The 22,889-nt window shown below is 35.7% G+C and overlaps 1 protein-coding gene across 4 annotated transcripts in view; it reads left to right on the forward strand.

Annotated features, from left to right (window-relative positions):
- Positions 1 to 22,335, forward strand: part of LOC116754474 (double C2-like domain-containing protein alpha) — a 67,704-nt gene extending 45,369 nt beyond the window's left edge. The window contains exons 2-5 of one of the 4 annotated variants that reach the window (XR_004350082.1): positions 15,436 to 15,529; positions 16,737 to 16,808; positions 18,427 to 18,560; positions 19,202 to 20,151. Coding sequence is in view for 1 of the 4 variants with exons in the window: in XM_032633184.1 (XP_032489075.1) it covers positions 15,436 to 15,529; positions 16,737 to 16,808; positions 20,163 to 20,315 (319 nt within the window). In the remaining 3 variants the exon portion in view is untranslated. Of the gene's footprint in view, positions 1 to 15,435; positions 15,530 to 16,736 lie in introns of all 4 variants that reach the window. The other 3 variants (XR_004350072.1, XM_032633184.1, XR_004350066.1) reach the window with 3 other exon arrangements.
- Positions 22,336 to 22,889: the final 554 nt, after the last annotated feature.

Genomic DNA, 22,889 nt, shown 5'->3' on the forward strand with positions numbered 1-22,889 from the left:
TGTGTTTGTATATCTCTGTTAACCCCGATATCCTAATGTATCCAATCTTCACAACTTTCCTATTGGTTAACCATAAGTTTGTTTAATAAATCTGATTGCCTTTCTCTGTGGAAATATTTTCATTGGTATCAATTTTTAAGTAACACCTATAATTGATATCATGGGATATGTGTCTTTCGCTTTCTGACTTACTTCCAGTTGTGTAACTACCTCCAGAGTCATCTGTGGTTCTGCAAACTGCATTGTTTCATTTTTTTTCCATGCCTAATATTCCATCTGTACACATACAAGTTCTTCTTTGTCCATTCGTCTCTTGATGGACTTTTTGGTTGTTTCCATGTCGTGGCTATTGTAATACTGCTGCAGTGCAGTTTTGCCTGCCTGTGTCTTTCCATGTCTGTCTTCCTAGGTTACCGGCCAAAGTGTGGCCCTGCGGGATCATATGGTATCTCAATGTTTACCTTTTAAAGGCAGCTCCGTTCTGATTTCATTAGCGGCACTTACCAGTTTACGAGCCACTTAAAGTTGAGGGTATGCATATCTTCACAACCTCTTCAGCATTTATTGTTTGTATATTTTTGCTAATGGTTATTCTGACCGGTGTGAGCTGATACCTTTTTGTGGCTGGATTTGCATATGTCTAATAATTCCTTATATTAAGCTTATAGCCATGTACGGTTTTTTTTGTTTGTTTTTTAAAGAGTGAGTACAGCTTACCTATTCAAATCGTTTCTTGAAGTATGTGCCATAGTTTGAATTTTTTTGGCCATTACCTCTCTCAACACATTTTGTTGACAGGTGTCATTTATAGCCCTGCAGTACTTGTGAATATGAAGTGACCTTTAGCACAGGTTTTAAAGCTGCTGTTGCGGCAATCGGCCACAGGGCGGCAGCATTTCTACATTACCCACCCTGGTTACTAAGGAAACAGTATTATCCTGGAAGTAGTGTTCCTTGGTTGTAAATTAGAGTGGAATGTGCCCGGATAAACACACAAACCTTATGTCTCCTTAGTTATGTTTGTTTTTTATATTGAATGTATATTTTTTATCGGAGTAATACTCCATTGTGTACACGGACCACTTCTTCTTTGTGCTTTCATCTGTTGATGGACATTTTGGTTGTTCCAAGTCTTGGCTATGGTAAATAGTGCTGCAGTGTAGGATTGTCAGCCTGTGTCTTTTTGACTGTGGTCTTCTCAGGTGATAGGCCCAGTAGTTGGCCTCCCAGATCATATGGTAGCTCAATTTTTACCTTTAAACGCACCTCCTTTCTGTTCTCACTACTGGCTGTTACCATTTGACATCCCACTAGCAGCTAGAGGGTACACAGTTCCCTAAAACCCCTTGAGCACTTATTGTTTAGAGATATTTTGCTGATGATCATTCTGACTGTTGTCAGGTAAAAGTGTTTGTAGATTGTATTTGCATGTCTTTTTAAATTCTTGATGTTGAGCTTTTTCCATGGCCTCTTTTGTTAAACTAAAAAAAAAAAAGAAAGAAAAGAAAAAATGTGAGTTAAATATGCCTCTTGAAATTGTCTTCTTGAAAGGTTTCCCTCTTTTGAATTTTTTCGTCGATATTTGAACAGAGGATTCTTTTTGAGGGCAGGTGTCATTTACAGAGCTGCAATTCTTGTGAATATTAAGTGACCCTTAGCATTGTGTTTTAAGCTGTTTTTGCAGGAGATGGTCACAAGGCTGTGTCATTTCTCCATTCCCAAATCTGGTTACTATGGCAAAAGAGCCTTCCTGGGTGTAATGTTCCAACTTGTAAATTAGAATGAAATGTGCCAGGAAAAAAACCTGTAAGTTTATGTCTCATTACTTCTTGTTGGTTTTCTTAATTTAATTTTTATTTGTTATCACAGCAAATTTGATTCCAATGTTTTGTTTGTTCTAGGTGTGTAAGATGTGGTTCTTTTACATGTAAACATATATCTATTCATTTTCGGATCCATTTCCCATGTGGGTTATGACATAATGTTGAGTACTCTTCTCTTGGTATTCCGTAGACCTTTGGTGCTTATATATTTCACATGTGTTGGTATATCTCTGTTTACCGCAATATCCTAATTTATCCAATCCTCACACCTTTCAATTTGGTTAACCATACGTTTGTTGATCGAATCTTTGATTGCCTTTCTCTGTGAAAAAATCTTCACTGGTATCAATTTTTAGGTAACACCATTAAGTGATACTATAGGATATGTGTCCTTCGCTTTCTGACTTCAAGTTGTGATTACCTCTAGACCCATCTATGGTGCTGCAAACAGCATTGTTTCATCTTTTTCCTTGGCTAGCATTCCATCTGTACATGTACCAGTTCTTCTTTTCCATTTATCTTTTGATGGACTTTTTGGTAGCTTCCATGTCTTGGCTATTGTAATACTGCTGCAGTGCAGTTTTGCCTGCTTGTGTCTTTCTAATTGTCTTCTTAGCTCATAGGCCCAGGAGTTTGCCTGCTGAATCCTATGGTAACTCAATGTGTACCTATTAAAGGCACCTCCATTCTGTTTTCATTAGTGGCTCTTAACCAGTTTAGTCCCACTTAGAGATGAGGGTACGCATTTCTCCACATCCCCTTCAGCATTTATTGTTTGCAGAATTCTTGATGATGGTCAGTCTGACCGGTGTGAGCTGATATGTTTTTGTAGACTGGATTTGCATGTCTTTAATAATTCCTAATGATGAGCATTTTTCCATGCCTTTTTTTGTTGTTGTTAAAAAAAAGTGTGAGGAAAATATACGTCTTGAAATTGTCTTCTTGAAACCTTGCCCTCTTTTGAATTTTTTGGTCGATTTTCGACCCCAGAACTTTTTTTGAGGGCGCGTGTCACTTAACAGGCTTGCAATTGTTGTTAATATTTAGTGACCATTAGCACTGGGTTGAAAGCTGCTGTTGTGGGAAATGGCCACACGGCGGCAGCGTTTCTCCATTCCCAAATCTAGGGAATGAGAAACGGGCAGCAGAGCTGCCTGGAAGTCCTGTTCCTTGGTTGTAAATTAGAATGGAATGTGCCAGGGAAAAACCCCATAAGTTTATGTCTCAGTACATCTTCTTCCTTGTTATAAATTAACTTTTTTAATCAGAGTAATGATTAGAATATCATTTGTTCTAGGTGTACACAATCTGGTTCATTTGTACATTATATATATCTATTCATGTACAGATCCTCTTTCCACGCAAATTAATACGGAGTCTTCAGTAGACCTCCCTTGGTATATGGTCGGTCTTTTTGATATATGTATTTAATATGTATTGGAATACGGATGGCAACCCTAATCTTAATTTGTCCATTGCTCCCACCTTTCCTTTTAGATAACCATAGTTTGTTTTCTAAGTCTGTGAGTGTCTTTCTCTGTGGAAATAAGTTCATTTGTGTCAGTTGTTAGATAACACCTAGAAGCGATATCATAAGGTATTTGTCTTTTGCTTTCCGACTTACCTCATGTGTTGTGATTATCTCCAGGCTCATCTGTGGTGCCTCAAAGAGCAGTGCTTCATTGTTTTCCATGGCTAATATTCCATTGTGTACATGGACCACTTCTTCTTTGCCCATTCATCTGTTGATGGACGTTTTGGTTGCTTCCATGTCTTGACTTTTGTGCATATTGCTGCAGTGCACCTTTGCCAGCCTGTGTCTTCTCGACTCTGGTCAACTCAGGTGAAGGGCCCAGCGGTGGGCCTGCTGGATTGAATGGTACCTCAATTTTTACTTTGAAACGCAGTTCCTTTCTGTTCTCATTACTGGCTCTTAACCACTTTACATCTCACCAGCAGCCAGAGGATACACAGTTCTCTAAAACCTCTTCAGCATTTACTGTTTGTAGACATTTTGCTGATGGTCATTCGACTGGTGTTTGTTGAAACCTTTTCATAGATTAGATTTGCATGAGTCTAATAATTCCTGCTGTTGACCTTTTATCCATTTTCTTTTTTTTTTTAATCAGTGTGTAAAACTTACCTCTCATACGATCTTGAAAATTTTGCTCTCCTTTGAGTTTTTTTCGCCATTCCCTACCTCAGAACATTTTTGGGGGGGCAGGTGGCCTTTACAGCCCTGAGTCCTTGTGAATATTAAGTGACCATTAGCTGTGGTTTAAAGCCACTCTTGTGAGAAACGGCCACAAGGTGGCAAAATTTCTACATTTACAACTCAGGGAGTTGGGCAACAGAGCCTTCCTGGAAATCGTGTTAGTAGGCTGTAAATTAGAGTGGAATGTACCAAGGCAACCCCCCAACAGCTTATTATCTCCTTACTTCTTGTTTGTTTTTTCAATTTAACTTTTATTTTTTATCAGAGCAAATTCGATAAAAATGTTGTGTATGTTCCAGGTGTACAGAATCTGTTTCATTATATCTATGTATTCATCTTTGGATCCTTTCCCATGGACGTTTTTACAGAGTGTTGAGTGGACCTCTCTTGATATTCCATATGTCTTTGGTGATTATATGTTTCATATGTATTAGTATAGTTCTGTCACCCCCATATCCTAATTTATCCATTCCTCCCCCCTTTCCATTTGGTTCAACATAATTTTGATTTGTTAATCCATGAGTGTCCTTTTCTTGGAAATAAGTTCATGGGTATCAATTTTTAGGTAACACCTATAAGTGATATCAAAGGATATCTTTCTTTCGGTTTCTTTCTTACTTCAAGTTGTATGATTATATCTAGGTCCTTCTGTGGTGGTGCAAACAGCACTGTTTCATGCTCTTCCATGGCTAATATTCCATTTTGTACATGGACCAGTTCTTCTTGCTTCGTTCATCTGTTGATGGATATTCTGGTTTCTGGTTGCCTCCAAGTCTTGGCTGTGGTAAATATTACTGCAGTGTAGGATTGCCAGCCTGTGTGTTTTGGATTCTGGTCTTCTCAGGTGATAGGCACAGCAGTGGGCCTACCAGATCATATGGTAGCTCAATTTTTACCTAGAAACTCACATTCATTCTGTTCTAACTACTGGCTGTTACCAGTTTACAACCCACCAGCAGCTAGAGGGTCCACAGTTCTCTAAAACCCCTTCATCATGTATTGTTTGTGTACTGTTTTGCTGATGATCATTCTGACTGTTGTGAGGTGAACGTTTTTATAGATTGGTTTTGCATGTCTTTATTAATTTCTGATGTTGAGCATTTTTCCATGCCCTTTTTTTGGTGAAAGAAAAAAAAAAAAGAAAAGACAAAATGTGTGTAAAATGTGCCTCTTGAAATGGTCTTTTTTAAAGGTTGCCCTCTTTTGAATTTTTTGGTCAATTTTCGACCCCAGAATTTTTTTGAGGGCAGGTGTCATTTACAGGCCTGCAGTTAAGTTGAATTTTAACTGACCATTAGCACTGAGTTTAAAACTGCTGTTGCAGGAAGGCCAAAATGCTTCAGGATTTCTCCATTCTCAAATCTGGTTACTAGGTCACCAGAGCCTTCCTGAAAGCTGTGTTCCAGGGTTGTAAGTTAGAATGGAATGAGCCAGGAAGAACCCCTATAATTGTATGCCTCATTACTTCTTGTTCGTTTTTTTAATATAATTTTTATTTTTACCACAGCAAATTTGATTATAATGTTTTGTTCTAGGTGTGCAAGATGTGTTTGTTTTACACCTATACATATATGTATTCATCTTGGGCTCCATTTGCCGTGTAGGTTATGACACAGTATTGAGTAGTCTTCTTTTGGAATTATGTAGGTCTTTGGTGATTATAAGTTTCACATGTGTTTGTATATCTCCGTTAACCCCGATATCCTAATGTATCCAGTCTTCACACCTTTCAATTGGTTAACCATAAGTTTGTTTAATAAATCTGTGATTCCTGTTATCTGTGGAAATATCTTCATTGGTATCAATTTTTAGGTAACACCTATAATTGATATCATAGGATATGTGTCTTTCACTTTCTGACTTACTTCCAGTTGTGAGACTACCTCCAGAGTCATCTATGGTTCTGCAAACTGCATTGTTTCATTTTTTTTCCATGCCTAATATTCCATCTGTACACATACAAGTTCTTCTTTGTCCATTCATCTCTTGATGGACTTTTTGGTTGTTTCCATGTCGTGGCTATTGTAATACTGCTGAGTGCAGTTTTGCCTGCCTGTGTCTTTCCATGTCTGTCTTCCAGGTTACAGGCCAAGGAGTGGGCCTGTGGGATCATATGGTATCTCAATGTTTACCTTTTAAAGGCAGCTCCGTTCTGATTTCATTAGCGGCACTTACCAGTTTACGAGCCACTTAAAGTTGAGAGTATGCATATCTTCACAACCTCTTCAGCATTTATTGTTTGTATATTTTTGCTGATGGTTATTCTGACCGGTGTGAGCTGATACCTTTTTGTGGCTGGATTTGCATATGTCTAATAATTCCTTATATTAAGCTTATAGCCATGTAATTTTTTTGTTTTGTTTTTTAAAGAATGAGTACAGCTTACCTATTCAAATGGTTTCTTGAAGTATGTGCCATGTTTTGAATTTTTTTGGCCATTACATCCCTCAACACATTTTGTTTTCCCGTGTCATTTATAGCCCTGCAGTCCTTATGAATATGAAGTGTCCTTTAGCGCAGGTTTTAAGGCTGCTGTTGTGGCAATCGGCCACAGGGCGGCAGCATTTCTACATTCCCCACTCTGGTTACTAAGGAAACAGTTTCTTCCTGGAAGTAGTGTTCCTTGGTTGTAAATTAGAGAGGAATGTGCCCGGATAAAGCCCCAAAGCTTATGTCTCCTAACTTATGTTTGTTATTTACATTTAATTTATATTTTTTATCGGAGTAATATTCCATTGTGTACATGGACCACTTCTTTGTGCTTTCATCTGTTGATGGACATTTTGGTTGTTCCAAGCCTTGGCTATGGTAAATAGTGCTGCAGTGGAGGATTGTCATCTTGTGTCAGTAAAGATGTTAAATAACTAAATAAGACATTGCCAGAAAAAAACAAATCTGAGAAACAGTTTTTTCCCAGCTGAGTTGCCCTTTGGGAAATACTGAAGAGAATTCTGCAGGCTGAAATGAATTTAATTGAGACATTACCAACTAGCCATATAGAACAGGAAAGGGAAGCTTTATTTTATGTTAGTTTATGTCTTTATATAGTAGTTATAACTGTAATTTGTCTACTTTTTTGAAGTAGAGTTGATTTATAATGTTGCATTAGTTTCTAGTATACAGTAAAGTGATTCAGTTATACATATATATATATATTGTTTTTCATATTCTTTTCCATTATAGTTTATTACAAGATATTGAATATAGTTTCCTGTGGTACACAGTATGACCTTCTTGTTTATCTATTTTATATGTAGTAGTTTGTATATACTAATCTCAAACTCCTTATTTATCCCTCATCCCACCACTATTTTTTTAACTTGAATATAACTAACTGATAGCTTCATTCTGTCTTTGATTTGGATCATTAGACCTTCATTGTTATTTAATGACAGTATTATGGGACAAGAGGAAATGACTGCCAAGGGTATATCTCTAAATCAGCATTTGCTAATGAAAATAAAACACTGTCTTTTATTTTCTATCTTCTTTAATATCCTGGAGTATCACCTTTTATACTATAAGAGAGTGGTTATTTTTTCAGGCAGGTGGCATGAATATGTCAGTCCATTCTGGAGTAGGTAACAGAGAAAGAAGGGTGGGAACTATAGTGAAATGAAGAGTGAGGTCCCACCTAAAGCTATCCCCATGCCATTTGTCAAACAAAACATGCCTTCTGGGTGGAATTTGACAAAAAAGCAGGCTAATGTGCTACTCGTATTCAAATCCTAGCCCTTTCATTAAATTACTCCTAATTATTATAGTGGCCAAGACCTTGGAATTTACTACACTTCTGAGGTATTATTTTCACTTTAGTTCTAAGATTATTTTCTGCCTCATGTTGTTAATATATTATGGTATAGCTCCTCTAGTTTTTATTCTCACATTTTCTTCCTTATTTCTGTTCCTTTTTTCTTCCTGTCTTTCCTACTTTCCTGCTGTATCCTTCATTCTCACTCTTGGAATCAATGCAGTCAAGTCATGGTTGTCTAGAATGCAAGGTAGAGTTGGTTCTCTTTCAGTGTCACACTTCAGTGAAATGTCTAGAGTTCTCTTGTTTGCCTTTTAAGTACATTCACCTGCAGTTCAACTTCGGCTGTAATTTTTATTTTTCTACATGTTGGTATCAATTGAATTAGGCTAATAGCAGATTATTCTGACCACAGCATTACTAAATATGTGTAGCAGGTATGTGCATTGGAGCCCAGAAAAGTAGAAAAGAGTAAAAACATAGAACGGTATGAATAAGGAACTATCACTTTGAAATTAGATATAACTAAAGTTTGCATTTATAATTTGTCTGCTAAAATTCATTTAGCTTCTCATGCAAAAATCATGGCTCAGATTCTTCTGAGTCTTCTATGACAACCAAACAAAAAACTCTAGTCATTTTTCAAAAGGAATTAACTGATCTTCTGGATGACCAGTACTAGGTGTGTATCTCATGTTAAAGATGATAGCTGTCTGGTCTTTTACCCTCACTTAGACCTGCTATTGAAACATTTTCATGCCTTCTGTACCACAGAATTATTGCTGTGTAATATAGGATGCCGTAATCTGCCTGCTCTAGGGTGTTAGCAACAGCATAAGAGCAACCTCCTTGGTTTGTCTGTTTTCTGCTAGAGCATGTTGCATCATTACATTGTCAACTAAGGATATTTCTTAACACATAGCCAAAAGCATATTTTTGCCCATCTCATTGCATTATAAATTAAATGTGTTATTTAGTTGGGGAGGTGAATCTTGTACCATCTGTAGCAACAGGGTGATGGGAATTTTAGTCCCACCCAGAATATTAGTGGTACAGGATTTTTGTCTGTGACATTAAAATTCAGCATCTTTACTAAACCTGACAAGCTGTGGCCCAAAAGAGGCAGTGAATATTAAATATCTCAAAGAATAGTATTACTACAACCTTTCTGGTGCCCAGAAGTTTTCTGTTTCTTTGCAACCACATAATTATGGCAACCAGTAAAATTTGATACTGAGAAAGGTTGCTTGTTATGACTGGCTCTCTCATCTCCAGATCTCTCAGACTGATACGCGAAATGAGTTTTGTTTCAAAGAGTTAGTGTCATTTTAGAACAGACGTTATCAGTCACTTTACTCAGAAGCTTCCTCTCTTTTATCCGGGGAAAATTGTCAGAATGACAATGATTGTCTATATTTAACTTAGAAAAGAACGTGTTTTCTGTAAATGTAAATAATGGTCAGAATAACCTGGGATGTATTAGATTACAATTTAGAAGATCTAGAGTCACTTTTTCATCATATCTTTCGTCTTGAAATCACTTTCATCATCTCTTCGAGAATTGTCAATGTGAAAAGGAATTATACTGATGAGGTACTGACATTGTAAGTTAGGCTGAGGAGGCCAATGAGCGAAGTCCTTAAGAATTTGGATTTGAATTTCAGCCCTGCCACTTAGAAGTTGTTGAAGTTTCTCTAAAACTATTTCCTCTTCCACCTAGGAATCATAATAGCCCCCCTCCCAGGGTTTTTTGTGAAACACAGGGAGAATGCACCAAAAATGATTAGCATAATGTCTGGCACGTAGTAAGCTCTCAATAAATGGCAGTTGCTATTATTGCTAGAAACATGTATAATAAACTCCATGTAGCCAATGATCAGTTATCCCTGCAAAAACGAAGTGCAGAATGCTTGGGCTACTGAATTACACCAAATTATTTAACAACACTATATAGAAAATCAAACAACTTTTCTTCAATAATAAGTGTACTACGTCCTTCATTCTTAAATTTTTTTTAAAAAATGTCCTGTTAGCTAAAAGAATTTCACTGGTCCAGTTTTCTTGTCTCCTTTCATTTCCTCTTGCCATCCTTTAATCAAGATACTCATAAGCTCTGACAGTCCAATGTCAGCCGAGATGAGGTGAAAGAAAGACAAGGAAATAGCCTGAAGAGTCCATGAACTCAAAACTTGTCCCTGGACAATTAAGAAATGGAAATGAGCATATCTGAAGGATTTCGTTGTGGTTTTCTCTCATTACACTGTTGGAGAGAGTATAGATTTTTTCCCACTAGTGAGATTTTGCCATGGCTGAAGCTGATTTTTGCTATCATGATACCTGGAAACCTAATTCCTGGCTGGACTTTCTCTAAACACCCTTGTTAGCATCTCAAACTATTTCCTCTGGAAAGAATGTAAAGCAGATTCAGGTGTTGTATGTATTTACAATTTGAAGGCCCAAACATTTTATTTCAATAGATTTTAAAGGAAAAAGAGAATTACAAACATGTTTTAAAGATCCATCCAAAAACCATTTATTTAGCACAGACTGCTCCAGACTCTGTGCTGGGGTTGGCATTGAGAACACAGCCATAGTGTCAGACCTCAGGGAGCACAGAGGACAATCAAGTGACAGCCCATAAATGCACTATTGCACACAGAGAAACAGAGCTTATAAAATGGGATATGCTCTGTGCTTCTTTCTAAATTAAAGGCAACATATTCAGAGGAGTAATTTTGAAAAAAACTACACACACACACACACACACACACACATACATACATATATGAAGACCTTCAGTACTTTAGATAATTCTATGAAAGTTAAGAACAAACAAGCCATTATATTCCATTCTTCTTTCTCAATTTTTTTTACAGAGAAACTCAGAGAAATATTTTTATTCTGCTGATTTAGGAGAGGGTAATTGAATTTTAAGTACCTTTTTCTGCCAGCCTTAAAATCATATCTACCTATGAGAAAATGATTGTTCAATAATAAAAAAGAGAAAGAATGATAAAAGAAATTAGTCAAAACTTTAAGGAAATAAAGGTTTAGATTTTTTTTTTTTAAGTTTTTGGACGCACCCCCACTGCATGTGGGATGTTAGTTCCCCGACCAGGGACCGAACCCGCACCTCCTGCATTGGAAGGCAAAGTCTTAACCACTGGACCACTGGGGAAGTCCCTAGATTTTTGTTTGATAAGCCCCATGTTCCATCTTGATTAATTGACTTTTTATTTTCCCTTATAAAAAACTTCTCTGATTATTACATATGGCTTAATTGTCCTAAAATAATGTCATTATTGCAATCTTCCCATGAGGGATTGTAGTGTGTTTACCAGACACGGTAGGAAAGGAAAAGGAAATCCACTTATTTCTCAGCCTGGATTTCAGCTCACATTCAAGAATCCCTCTGCTTACCTGGCCACATTCAACTTGTAAATCCACAAATTTTGATATGGCGATGAGCACTGTGGAGTTTTCAATTGTGTAAAGTGGGAACACAGCCCATTGGCATCATGCCCAAGATGGTCAGTACATGGTAGCTATCAAACAAGGGTTCTTGAAGGAAGAGCTTTGTGTGGCCATCTCTGCGTGTCAGGAAATTCAAGTGTACATTGCAAAGTGATTGCAAGTGATCCTTTACATTGCAAAGGATCTCATTGGCATTTACACAGGTCAACCAGGGCTGGTAGAAGCAGGATCAGGAGAAAGGTGTGTTTACCCTCATTAACCCTAAAGGCAAAGGACTCAGACCTTGAGTCTTGAGAGAACTAGAGATTCAAACTTATTAGTAAGATTAAGATAACCTAGTAAAGTGAACATCTAGATTTTCCCCAACTAATTGGGGTTATATGTGAGTGTATCTGAGGAAAAGTAAATTTTTATAATAATTATCCTTAGTTGTTCCACAGCACTCTCTTAGTCTTAGGATATACCATTCAATATTTCCCTAGGCAACTCTAAAGCTGTCCTCATTTTTGATATGTGTATATATACACACACTATAAATAATTTATGTTATATATATAAAACATATATTTAATTTGAAGTGCACAGTTTTTGACTGTAAAATAAAGAAGACAAACTAGACACGTCAGCTAATGAAACCTGCAATTAAGAAATTTTATGATAGGCCTAATCAAGTGAGTTCATATAGCCCATGTTTCAGAGCAAGAAATTAGTTTCCCTGTGTTTGAAACCTGGCCCTATGAATTAATAACTATGTAACCTTGCCAACATGCCTGAATTCCTCTGAGCTTCAGTTCTTATCAGCTATAAAATCGGATAATAAATAATACTGGACTCAGAGAGTTGCTTTGAGGGTTAAATAATGTAAAACATGAAAAGCACTTAGAACTCTGCCTGTGAAAAAGCATTTCATGAATGTTAGCTGTTATTATTTCAATGTGCTTACTTTATAAAGTGCTTCTCATGACATAATGGTATGTCAGTACAATTAAGAGTTTTGCAGTTGTACGTTTTGTTTTGATAGAGCATAATTCCTGGTGCAGAGTTGGCATTCAATAATTTTGCTACATATGGGTGAAAAATGACTAAAGTATGCATGTGAAATATAACAATTATTAATATTTATAAATTAAGAAAATATGTTGACTAATACATCTTTTTGAAGACATTTCAATAGTTCAGGCTATTTTAATATATACTGACATACATAGAAGTTTAGTAAAAATACATGAGTTTGCATTTGACGTTAATTCCCATCTTCAATCTTATTTTAAAATTTTGTGCATTCAATTTTTCAGAATTTGAAAAAAATAACAATTTTACCACTGTTCACTGTATTATGAATCTTATCCCTAATATGTTTTTCCCATGATCTTACCACTTGGATAATTAAGTCCAAAACAGATAGAAACGTTAAAGCTCATACTGCACAATGTGTTTTTTTCTTAGTATACCTACTACAGGAATAGCCATGAAATCTACAGTAGCAACCAAAGTTGGCTATTAACTTAAAAGTGGTCATATTCATTCTTCTTATGTCATTAATTTAAAGAATCAAAATCATAAAGTATAAAGGGACATAATTTGCTAAAATAGTTTTGAATTTTGTTATAAAATATATTAGACTTACTGAAAATTATAGAAAATACTGTTACAAATACTTGTGTTCTTGCTATCCAATTTTACCAAATTGTAACATTTTGCTATATTGGCTTCAGATTTAAAAAATATATATATATATATTACAGGTACCCCTGAAGTCCTCTGAAACCATTCCCCTGTCTTCCTGAGATAACCACAAAATAGAGTTTAACGTCTATAATTCCCAAGCTGTCTTATGATATTAATGTTTGTCATACATATATATACAAGTAGACATAAATAATTTACAGTATTATTTCATGTAATTTTAACTTTATATCATGATAACTTACTATGGGTTTTCTTCTGCAAATTATTTGCTCAAGATTTTTTTTTAAGATTTATCTGTCTTGATAAATGAAGGTGTATTTCATTTAATTTAACTGCTGCTTAAATTTCATTGAATAAATATATCATAATGTATTTATTATATTATTAACACACTATTAGAAACAATGTTGCAATGAATGTTCTTTGACAAATTCCTTTTGTACATGTGGGAGAATTTCTCTAAAGTAGAAGTGGAATTAAGTCAAAGTGGAATTTTCTGGGTACTTGAGTGCATAAACTTCACTAGACATAGACAAATTTACCTAAAAAGTATATGTACAAATGTATACTTTCTGTCCACAGTCTATGAAATTTCCTGTGTCTTTGAATCATTGCCTATACATTTCCCCAGAATTATTTGCACTTTGTGCCGAATGACAAAATTGTCAAATCCTACTCTCTTGTTCTGTACATTCAGATAGGTTGGTTACAAATGAGAATAGTGCTGCTTCATTTCTTAAATTGGTTTCAGTTCACAGTGGCTGAAATGTGAGGTCTTAGGAGACATGAGCTCAGTGGTTCTCAGTGGTTCTCAGTGGTTCTCAATCTTGAAAATACTTTAGATTTACCTCGATCATTTTTAAAATTCTGATGCTCAAGCCTCACCCCAGACCTGTTAAGTAAGACTCTCCTTGGGGGTGAAGGGCAGGGGGATGTGGGTGCCGTGCTAGTTGCCCCACCTACAGTCCTTGGAACTCAGATCCCAGAGTGATCCTAATATGCAGTCAATGTTGGAAATTATTGCGCTTGTGTATGTCTGATAAGAAAGAGAATAAAGCCAGAGGGAGAAAAAAAGATACTTGGCAGTAGACCCAACTCTAAAAGTGAGTGGTGAACTGGAGCTTGATTCTTAATAGTTTTATCTAGAATGAATAAGTAAATTAGCATCTGGGGAACAGTAGTAGGTATTCCAGAATTTGGCAATGCTTGAGACCAGGAATATAACAAGAGTTAGTCTGCCGACGGTTGAGAATAGAACTACAGGTCCAGGGTCAGGAAGCAGTACCTTTAGGGTAAGGCAGTTTATGAAGTCCAGGCACATGAATGGACCCCAAACAAGTAGATTTTTTTTCTAGGCAGAAAATTTGGAAAAGCCAGTGAGTGTTAGAGAAAAGCTTTGTCTATGTGGGCACCATTGGCTCATAGCAAATGGCAATAATTCCAACCCTATTAGCTGGTTGATGCCAGTTATAAATGTTTGGTCAGACTTAATTAGAATAAGTTTTGAAAATAAGTTATGCTTAAACGTGTAAGGTATAAGCTTCTAACTGGTGATCAGAGGGCATGGAAGAGTCAAGGATAAACTGAAATGCCCCAAGTTATAATGAATGAGGAAAAGTTTTGATTTGGTTCATCATTTGTAACATAAGCTATTGACATAAACCAAGAATTTGTATTTAATTAAGATTATTTCATAACTAGATTAAGTATTCTACTTTACCAAGAGTGTCAAAATCTACTATAAATATAAGGTAACACGGGCTTCCCTGGTGGCGCAGTGGTTGAGAGTCCGCCTGCCGATGCAGGGGACACGGGTTCGTGCCCCGGTCCGGGAGGATTCCACATGCCGCGAAGCGGCTGGGCCAGTGAGCCATGGCCGCTGAGCCTGCGCGTCCGGAGCCTGTGCTCCGCAACGGGAGCGGCCGCAACAGTGAGAGGCCCGCGTACCGCAAAATAAATAAATAAATAAATAAGGTAACAAATGTTCATGGAATCTCAGCTATAGCAAGTCATTTTTCATCCTTTCCTCAGTCAGTACAGTTATTTCAGTTTTCTATAGAAAAAAATGAATTGAAATACCATTTGGCTTTGCTGACATGATCAATTGCAAAACTATTGGAAAGTTAAATATCAAATTATTTGTAGGACATGAAGATATTGACGTTACTGTACAGTTCATGTAATTATCTCACACATTCAGGAGAGATTAAGATTTCTAAAATTGTATTCTAGTTAGAACACCTAAAAGCTTTTCTTTAAAAAAAAATACCTTAGGGAAAGTAAAACTAAAGGCATCCAATATATTTTTAAATTGTCATTGTGCATTCAACTTAAAATACAGTTTAAGACATGAGTATGATGAGACGATTACAAGGTGATTCAAAACAAAATACCTTTAAAAGTCTGCATGCCCTTCAGGTTGACTGTGAAGTCATCGGTCAAGGTAAATAATCAGGGTAATTCTTTCTTTTTTTCCAATTCAGTGCTGAGTACAAGAGAAGGACTAAATATGTTCAGAAAAGTCTTAATCCTGAATGGAATCAAACAGTAATTTATAAAAATATCTCCATGGAACAGGTATGCAATGATTATTTTCTATATGACAGATTCAGGCTAATATAAAAATAGTGATGACAGAGTTATTGAAAGATTGTGATTCATATCAATTTTTCCATACAAACAAAAAAAAATATAGCCAGTAAAAGGAACTGGGTGCAGTTCGAAGATACAGTGAAAGAAAATGTGCACATTTTGACAAAACAGCTAAAAAATAAACAAAATGAATAAGACTAGTGGACATTTTCCACTGATTATTTCAAAATTAAATATTTCAATAGACCGGTCTCTATCATATTTTGAGGGAAAATATTTTCCAACTAGCTGTATTTTGACTTTCATAAACAAAGAAAAAATAAGATTCAGATGCACTGAAATGAATTACTCCTCCTGGCAACAATTTAGGGATCATCTCTTTTCTAAATTGAGGCTTCCTACGGATCTAGCATTGTGCAACTAAGCTGTACGGAAGAAAGCATGAAGAAGACTAGTGTAAAGGATTATCATAACAAATAGATGACTCTAAGCAAAATTGCATCAATGTGTTTCTGAAAATCTTCATGTCATAACTTTGTATCAATAATAGAAAATAACTGATGGTTTATAAAGATGAATTCAGAGAGAAAAGAATACAAATAGAATAGGAAGAAAACATCCATGAAAACAATTTACAAATGAGTTGTCTTTCAAAATGAGGTTTCTAATTTATCCTTTGGAAGATTTCTAATTTGACTATGAAATTGAAGCTGGATATAAATTATAATCTGGGTTCTTGAATTTAAAATAAGTTAAATTTCACCTGCAGAAATAAGACAGTGCTACTAATGTGTTTTGGCAATTTACTGAAACAAAAAACTATAATCCAAATACTTTGAATAACCTAGACATTTTTGCAACCTATGAATTTCATGTATTTAAAGAGTATATGTAGATTCTGCTTGGTACTTTTAATAATGGGCAGGGGTAGAATAACAGGAAATAAGTAAAAATCACCCTTTTTTTTTGCAAAATAGTGAGGTATCTTATGATCAAATACTTGGTTGGACCACAAAATGATTGACAGTTTACATAATATTGAATGTAAGTATACAGTTTTATATAAACTTAAAGTATTTTTACATAAGCGGAAAGAGTTCAAGGAATGAAAATATAAATGAGTCTATTATATGAGTATAATGAAAATTTATGATGAGAAATGAGGTTAATGACATTTTGATTTGAACTGTAGCTCAAGAAGAAAACACTGGAGGTGACAGTCTGGGATTATGATAGATTTTCTTCCAATGATTTTCTTGGTGAGGTGAGCCTATGGTTTCCTTTTTTTATTTGCTTCATTATAAACCATCAATTAAATCTTTATGGAAAGCATATTTCTTAAGTGTATAAGATAACTGTTTCTGGATAAAATTCTTTGGTGGATAGAATTTATTTATGAATGACTCTTTGAATAGATGAATAGCAACTGGAGAAATAATTTTCACTTTACCACTTGATGTACTTTATAATTAATTTGCAAGATGAAATATTAATTGTTTTGATTGAAAGTTATATAATCGTACTGTGAATCCAAATGATTATGTAAAAGATTTGAGATAAATTTATTGTAATATAAAATGAGCTGGATTTTTTTCAAATGCATTTTCAGGTTATTTAATTGCTATTCCTCATTGCACGTATGAATGACTTGATATGACATTTTACATTCTTATTTCTTTTAAGTGTCCCACAAAAAAATCTCAAAATATTTTAAGAAGCAAAACTAGAAGTAGGAGAAAACAGTAAAAACAATTTTTATAAATTCACAAGGAGTGTAACCTAATTATGAAATGTGTGGCAGGATGGTCAGATTCTGTGATATTTTTCATCTATCATATTCCAAAAATACATATTTTGTTTAGTGATTTTTGCTTAAAGCAGAAGTGATGAATTAATGTTAAAAAAATAAATCTCCAAAAATATATAACACCTAGAAAATACAATATCCTTTTGATAGAGACAATAGAAAACAGTTGAGTAGTCTAGGTGACATGAGGTCTTGTTTGGTTCCTACACTCTGTACCTCTTTCCCATCAAAACTAGATCATTTGAACTTCACCTGCAGGCTCCATGCGGTATAGCCACTTGGACTAATCTTGGTCTTAGGCAGGACTACTCTAGAGTATGGTTATATCTGATTTATTGTCCTATTTCCAAAAGCTGATTTATTGAAGTCCTTATAATTTATTGTTCTCATGAACCTAAAGCATATATCCATTGTGCGGTTTGATTTTTTAATATCTGCTCAAATTTAAGATGCCAACTACTGTAAAATGCACCATTTTTTATGTACCACTAAGAAAGAAAACATGTTGCCAATTAAACCATGACACAGCGCTTTCTTATTGTAAACTGTTGGTAATATCTCTGTTTCAAATGTGAACTAAAGTATGTTTTAAAATAGAGGGAATAAGTTAGTAATTGAAAATTAGCCATTCTTTTTCATTTTTTTCCCTCTTGTAACTAAAATCAAACAATCTGTAAAAAAAACACTAGCCCAGTTTAAGAATATAACGTGTCCATTTAACAAAAGAAGACTTTATTTCATAAAGAGATTGACTTGTGACTCTACCTTTTTGCATCATCTCCAAATAATTTAATTAATAGTCAGATGTCATACAGTTCGATTTAACCAAACGTTTATACAGCGTCTGATATGCACAAGACATTCTCAGTATCATGGGTGAAGAAAAATGAGGAAGACCTCATCATCCTAAAAGTTATACTATATCCTTTGACTTATGTCCTTGAATAAATTTCAGATCACAGAAAAAAACAACAAACGAATTACAGCTTAATCCATACATTTTATTCACTTATTGCACTTTTTTTGAGGTATTGATTGATTTATCTAGCACATCTCACCTCGATAACATGCCTAGGTGATATCCTGTCAAAGAACAAACTGAAAGCATTGATCATGGCAAGTCCCGTTCCAGTCAAAGCAGCCAGCAGTCCCCAAAGCCGTCTGTCATCAAAAGTAGAAGCCATGGTATCTTCCCTGACCTATCCAAGGGTAGGAGATATTTCAAGTAGAAAAAAACTTTTGTCTGTTTGTTCACTCAGTATCTTCTTGAATATGAGTGCCTGTATATTTAATATCTTTTGAAAAGTATTATATTGGGAAATATTTAATATAATATCATGCAAAGATAATGGATATGGAATCAGGAGAAATGGGCTTTAGTCTCAGATCAGCTCATAATTAGGTTGATGCCTTTGTGATCTTCACCTCTCTGGTTCTCTGTTTTTCAACCTATAAAATGGAGGAGGTTGGGTTATATGAGCTATTGGGTCTTTTTCAGCTCTCAAAATCTAGGTTAATATGATTTTATAAAATACATTGGGGTATTTCATAAAGAAAACATAAAAATCCTCAACAGTTCATTGACTAGACATAATCATCATTACCATTTATGCATGTTTCTTCTGTTTAAATCCCTATTTTTTCATATGCATATTCTTACTCATAAATCATATCTGTAATATATGGACAAAACAGTTTTGCATTCTGCTTTTTAATTATATCAAAAACATTTTCCTCATGTCATCAAAACAATTGGTATGCTGAAAATTACTTAAACCTTTCCTAAATGGTGCATTCAAACTAATTCTATGATTTTTTTTTTAACTACTATTATTATTTTTAAATTGCAGCATCGTACATTGGGTTTTGCAACATGCACAGCTTTCCCATTGGAATGAGCTTTTCCTTTGGGAGGTTCAATAACCAGTTATCCTACAACACAACAGTAATCTTCATCATAAAATGAGTTACTGCCTGTATGAGGGAACCATGTAGTATGTTTCCAGGATATGCTGAGCTATTTATAAATATTAAATAAAAATTTTTATATTGGATCTGAGTATTCCTTCCTTTTCGCCAATTCTCAGGAAGTACAGCAAATTGAAAAGTGGTTCTTTACAATTTGGATTGGAAATGCAAGTGTTCTAGGAGATGAAAAACTGAGGTCACGTCCAGGAGGCCACTGAGTTGATACAATAAGCCACTGACTACAATAAGTGCTGTAGATTACTTATGAGTTGTATAGATCATTTCTGGATTCCACTTAGCCAGATCAACTCTGCACTAATTAACATTCTGGAAGATGATTGGTATAAAGACCTCTCTCTCTATGACTACCACAGTAAATGTGTGATCTTATATATACATTCTCTAAAATCACCTGAGATGATGATATAATAGCCTCCACTTCCATGTATCCCAGTGACTCACACACCTTCCTCCAGGAATTTTACTTAAAACTCCTCCTGCGGCAGTGTCAGCCTATTGTTTCTTACCTGGTCTCTACTAGAATTAGCAGAGTTGCTCGGTGAGACTATAAGTTAATATATTCATTTATATGAGACTACTTAGAATGTATTCATTCCTCTTCTCAAACCTCTCTTCTCCAGATTATCATCCTCTTGCCTTTTCTCCCAAAAATTGTCTCCCAAATGTTGAATCACACAGCTGTATGGTGGGCAGTTGAATAAACGCGCCAAAAAAGAAACAGAATTAACATAAATCTTAGGTGGTTTCAAGTTATGTGAGACCCAGCTTGACAGGAGGAACGCTGGAGCAACTTCAACTCATGTTTTACCCTTTTGTAACCAGACATGCAGGTTCCCACCATTGAGAAATCCCATAGTAGTCCCGGTAGCTCGAAATCCTCATCCAAAGGCCATCTCCGCTCTCATGGACCATCTCGCGGTCAAAGCAAAACCAGCGTCACTCAGACCCACCTGGAAGATGCAGGGGCTGCTATAGCCGCTGCCAAAGCCGCCATGCAACAACTCCGCCTTCAACCAAGTAAAAGATGCAAAAAATTCCTCAGCATGGCAGCTTAATGTTCATCCGTTGCCTTTCTTTCCTGCTGTCCTTCCCCATTTGCTTTGTTTTGTGCTTTCCCTGCTCCCTCTGTTCTCTGTCCCTTTGTGTAGGAACAGTATCGATACATAAATATGCTGTCTCTCATTTAGTTCTTTTTTGTTTTAATTTACATAGAATGAAATAAAACTGGCTGTTTCTCCTTTGTCTCCAACATCCATCCAACCTGGCTCATAGTATTTGGTAGCTGTGTCTGTGATGTGTGCAGGCAAAACTATGTTGTGTGTCCTTTTTGTGTGCACTTAAATATCCTTTAGAATACAGGAATTATAAGCACAAGTGGCTGCCAGTTTTCCGGGCATTACACCAAAAAAAGGCACACACGTAAGCATTTTGAGCAGACTAGCAATGAGAGTCTCACCTCTGAAAAATACTAAAAAATTTTAGGCAGAAGAGTCATGTAACCAACAGTCAAGTTCTAGAACCTAGGGGAAATGGAAAAAACATTTTATGCTTAAATTTTTTAATAAATTATGCTTGTGAAATAATGAAGCTTTCCGTGTGAGAAACTTTCTAGTCTTTTGGAAAAAAAATCTAAAGAAAATAATGTTTCTTATATTCTCAAAAAAGTATGTAGTATTAATATATGTCTAAGCATATTCAATGAGGCCATGTTACCTCATTAAGGAGCTCAGTGGGGTCCATTCTGTTGGATCACACTTTGTATATGATACAAGAGAATTTATAGGGTTATTCTTTTTTCTAACCATTGGAAATCCTTTGGAAGTCACGATATCAATTAAAGCATAACAATTCACCCATCTTAACTGCTGTAATTTCAAATGATAGAATTATATAAGAACTTAATGAGTACAGAGACTTTAATAATGTAGGGGCACTGTTACTTCCAAGAGGCATCAGGCAAACAACGGAGATAGATGAATGTTCTCTCCATCTCTCAAAGTCATCATTTCCAAAGAAACAGCCAGTTTTAACCCCCTTTAGTGCTGTGCATGTTGTGTCATTTTGGCATTTGAAAACACAACTTACTTCAATAGAGCAAAAGATCACTTCTGTTTGCATGAATAACATTCAAGCTGGTTCCATCTAAGGATACATACTCTGGGTTTCCATTTCACCCACACTACCACAGCAGCACATGAAAGCGGTCAGTCTAATCATGCCAGGAAGCAGCACAGACACAGCATAGCAGGAGTCCTCCCCATTCAAAGAACTCAGTCTGATAATCTGCCTCCACCAGCTAATGGCAACCAAGACCAAAGCCAGCTAGCCCTCAAGAAGGTGACGTCTGATGGACCAGTCAAGCCAGGAGGTGAGCAGAAATGCACTATTCAAAGCACACAGCAAGAACATCCCTCAAATTTAAAGCCCTCATCTTTTAATTTTTAGAGATTGTCTAATAAAGAATGTTTATCCACTTTTTAATGTGCTTTTGTGGGCATGGCATTTCAGGACTTCATCATCACTGTGTAAGTCCCAAGATCAGTCCCATAATGTATTGACTGCAGTGATTTGTATTTTTCTATGCACTGGGCATCTTTTGACTTTTGTTGGGAAATAGATTAACAGTATTCATATTGCAGAATGGAACACGTGCTTCTAACCTAATCTGTTCAAGCATGACTATAAATATATTGCACTATGATAAAAGTTTAAACTACTCACAATTCAAGTTAGCATACCAGTTGGAATGTAGATCAGTTTTTGTTGAATATTATTTCAAGTGTAACTTCAAAAAAAAATTCAGTGGATTTTGGAACTTCTCAGAGAAGGTAAAGGAAAAAAATGTTAATGCACTCATTCACATTTACACGGTGAAAGTTCTTTCTTGACCCTATGAACACATTTTTTCCACTCATGTTTCCGTAGTTGTCAAGTGTATCAGATGTGTTGGGCATGTGAATATCCAAGTGCCTGTGTAATAAAGTATCTTTATTTCATTCATAAACCACTGGGTTCTGATCCATTGTTATATGATGCAGCTTAAAATGAGTGTCAGTTTTTGCTTTCTCATTTGATTCCTTGCAATAGAGAATTTAAGGTTACTGCTTCATTGCTAGCGTGAGCTATAATGATAGAATATTGAGTTGCAGGACAAAGTTTCATGTCGGAAACATAAGATGGATGTGGAATTATTACCAAAGAAAAGTACCAGAGCTTACATAAACATGTCAATAAATAATGGGGTTGGGCTACTCTAGGCAATGCTTCCACTCTTCCTTTCTTGCACATCTGATCTACTTCACAATCTTCTCAGCTTACTGGATAGAGGAAGACAATTCCAATGAGTCTTGCTCCGGACAGGCACCTAGACTTGATTCTGTGGCTTTGTTAGGAAGGAAATCTAGTTAATATCTGTCCCTAACTTGACACCAACAATTTGTGGAATTTTCCCCAAGAAAGAATGCCACTCACTGCCAGTGACAGGGATCAAACCAGGGTGATTATAAAATCATCTTCATTGTAATTCAAATTCAAATTTAATTGATTTAA

This window comes from Phocoena sinus, chromosome 1 (genome assembly GCF_008692025.1).
Source record: "Phocoena sinus isolate mPhoSin1 chromosome 1, mPhoSin1.pri, whole genome shotgun sequence".
Taxonomy (NCBI): domain Eukaryota; kingdom Metazoa; phylum Chordata; class Mammalia; order Artiodactyla; family Phocoenidae; genus Phocoena; species Phocoena sinus.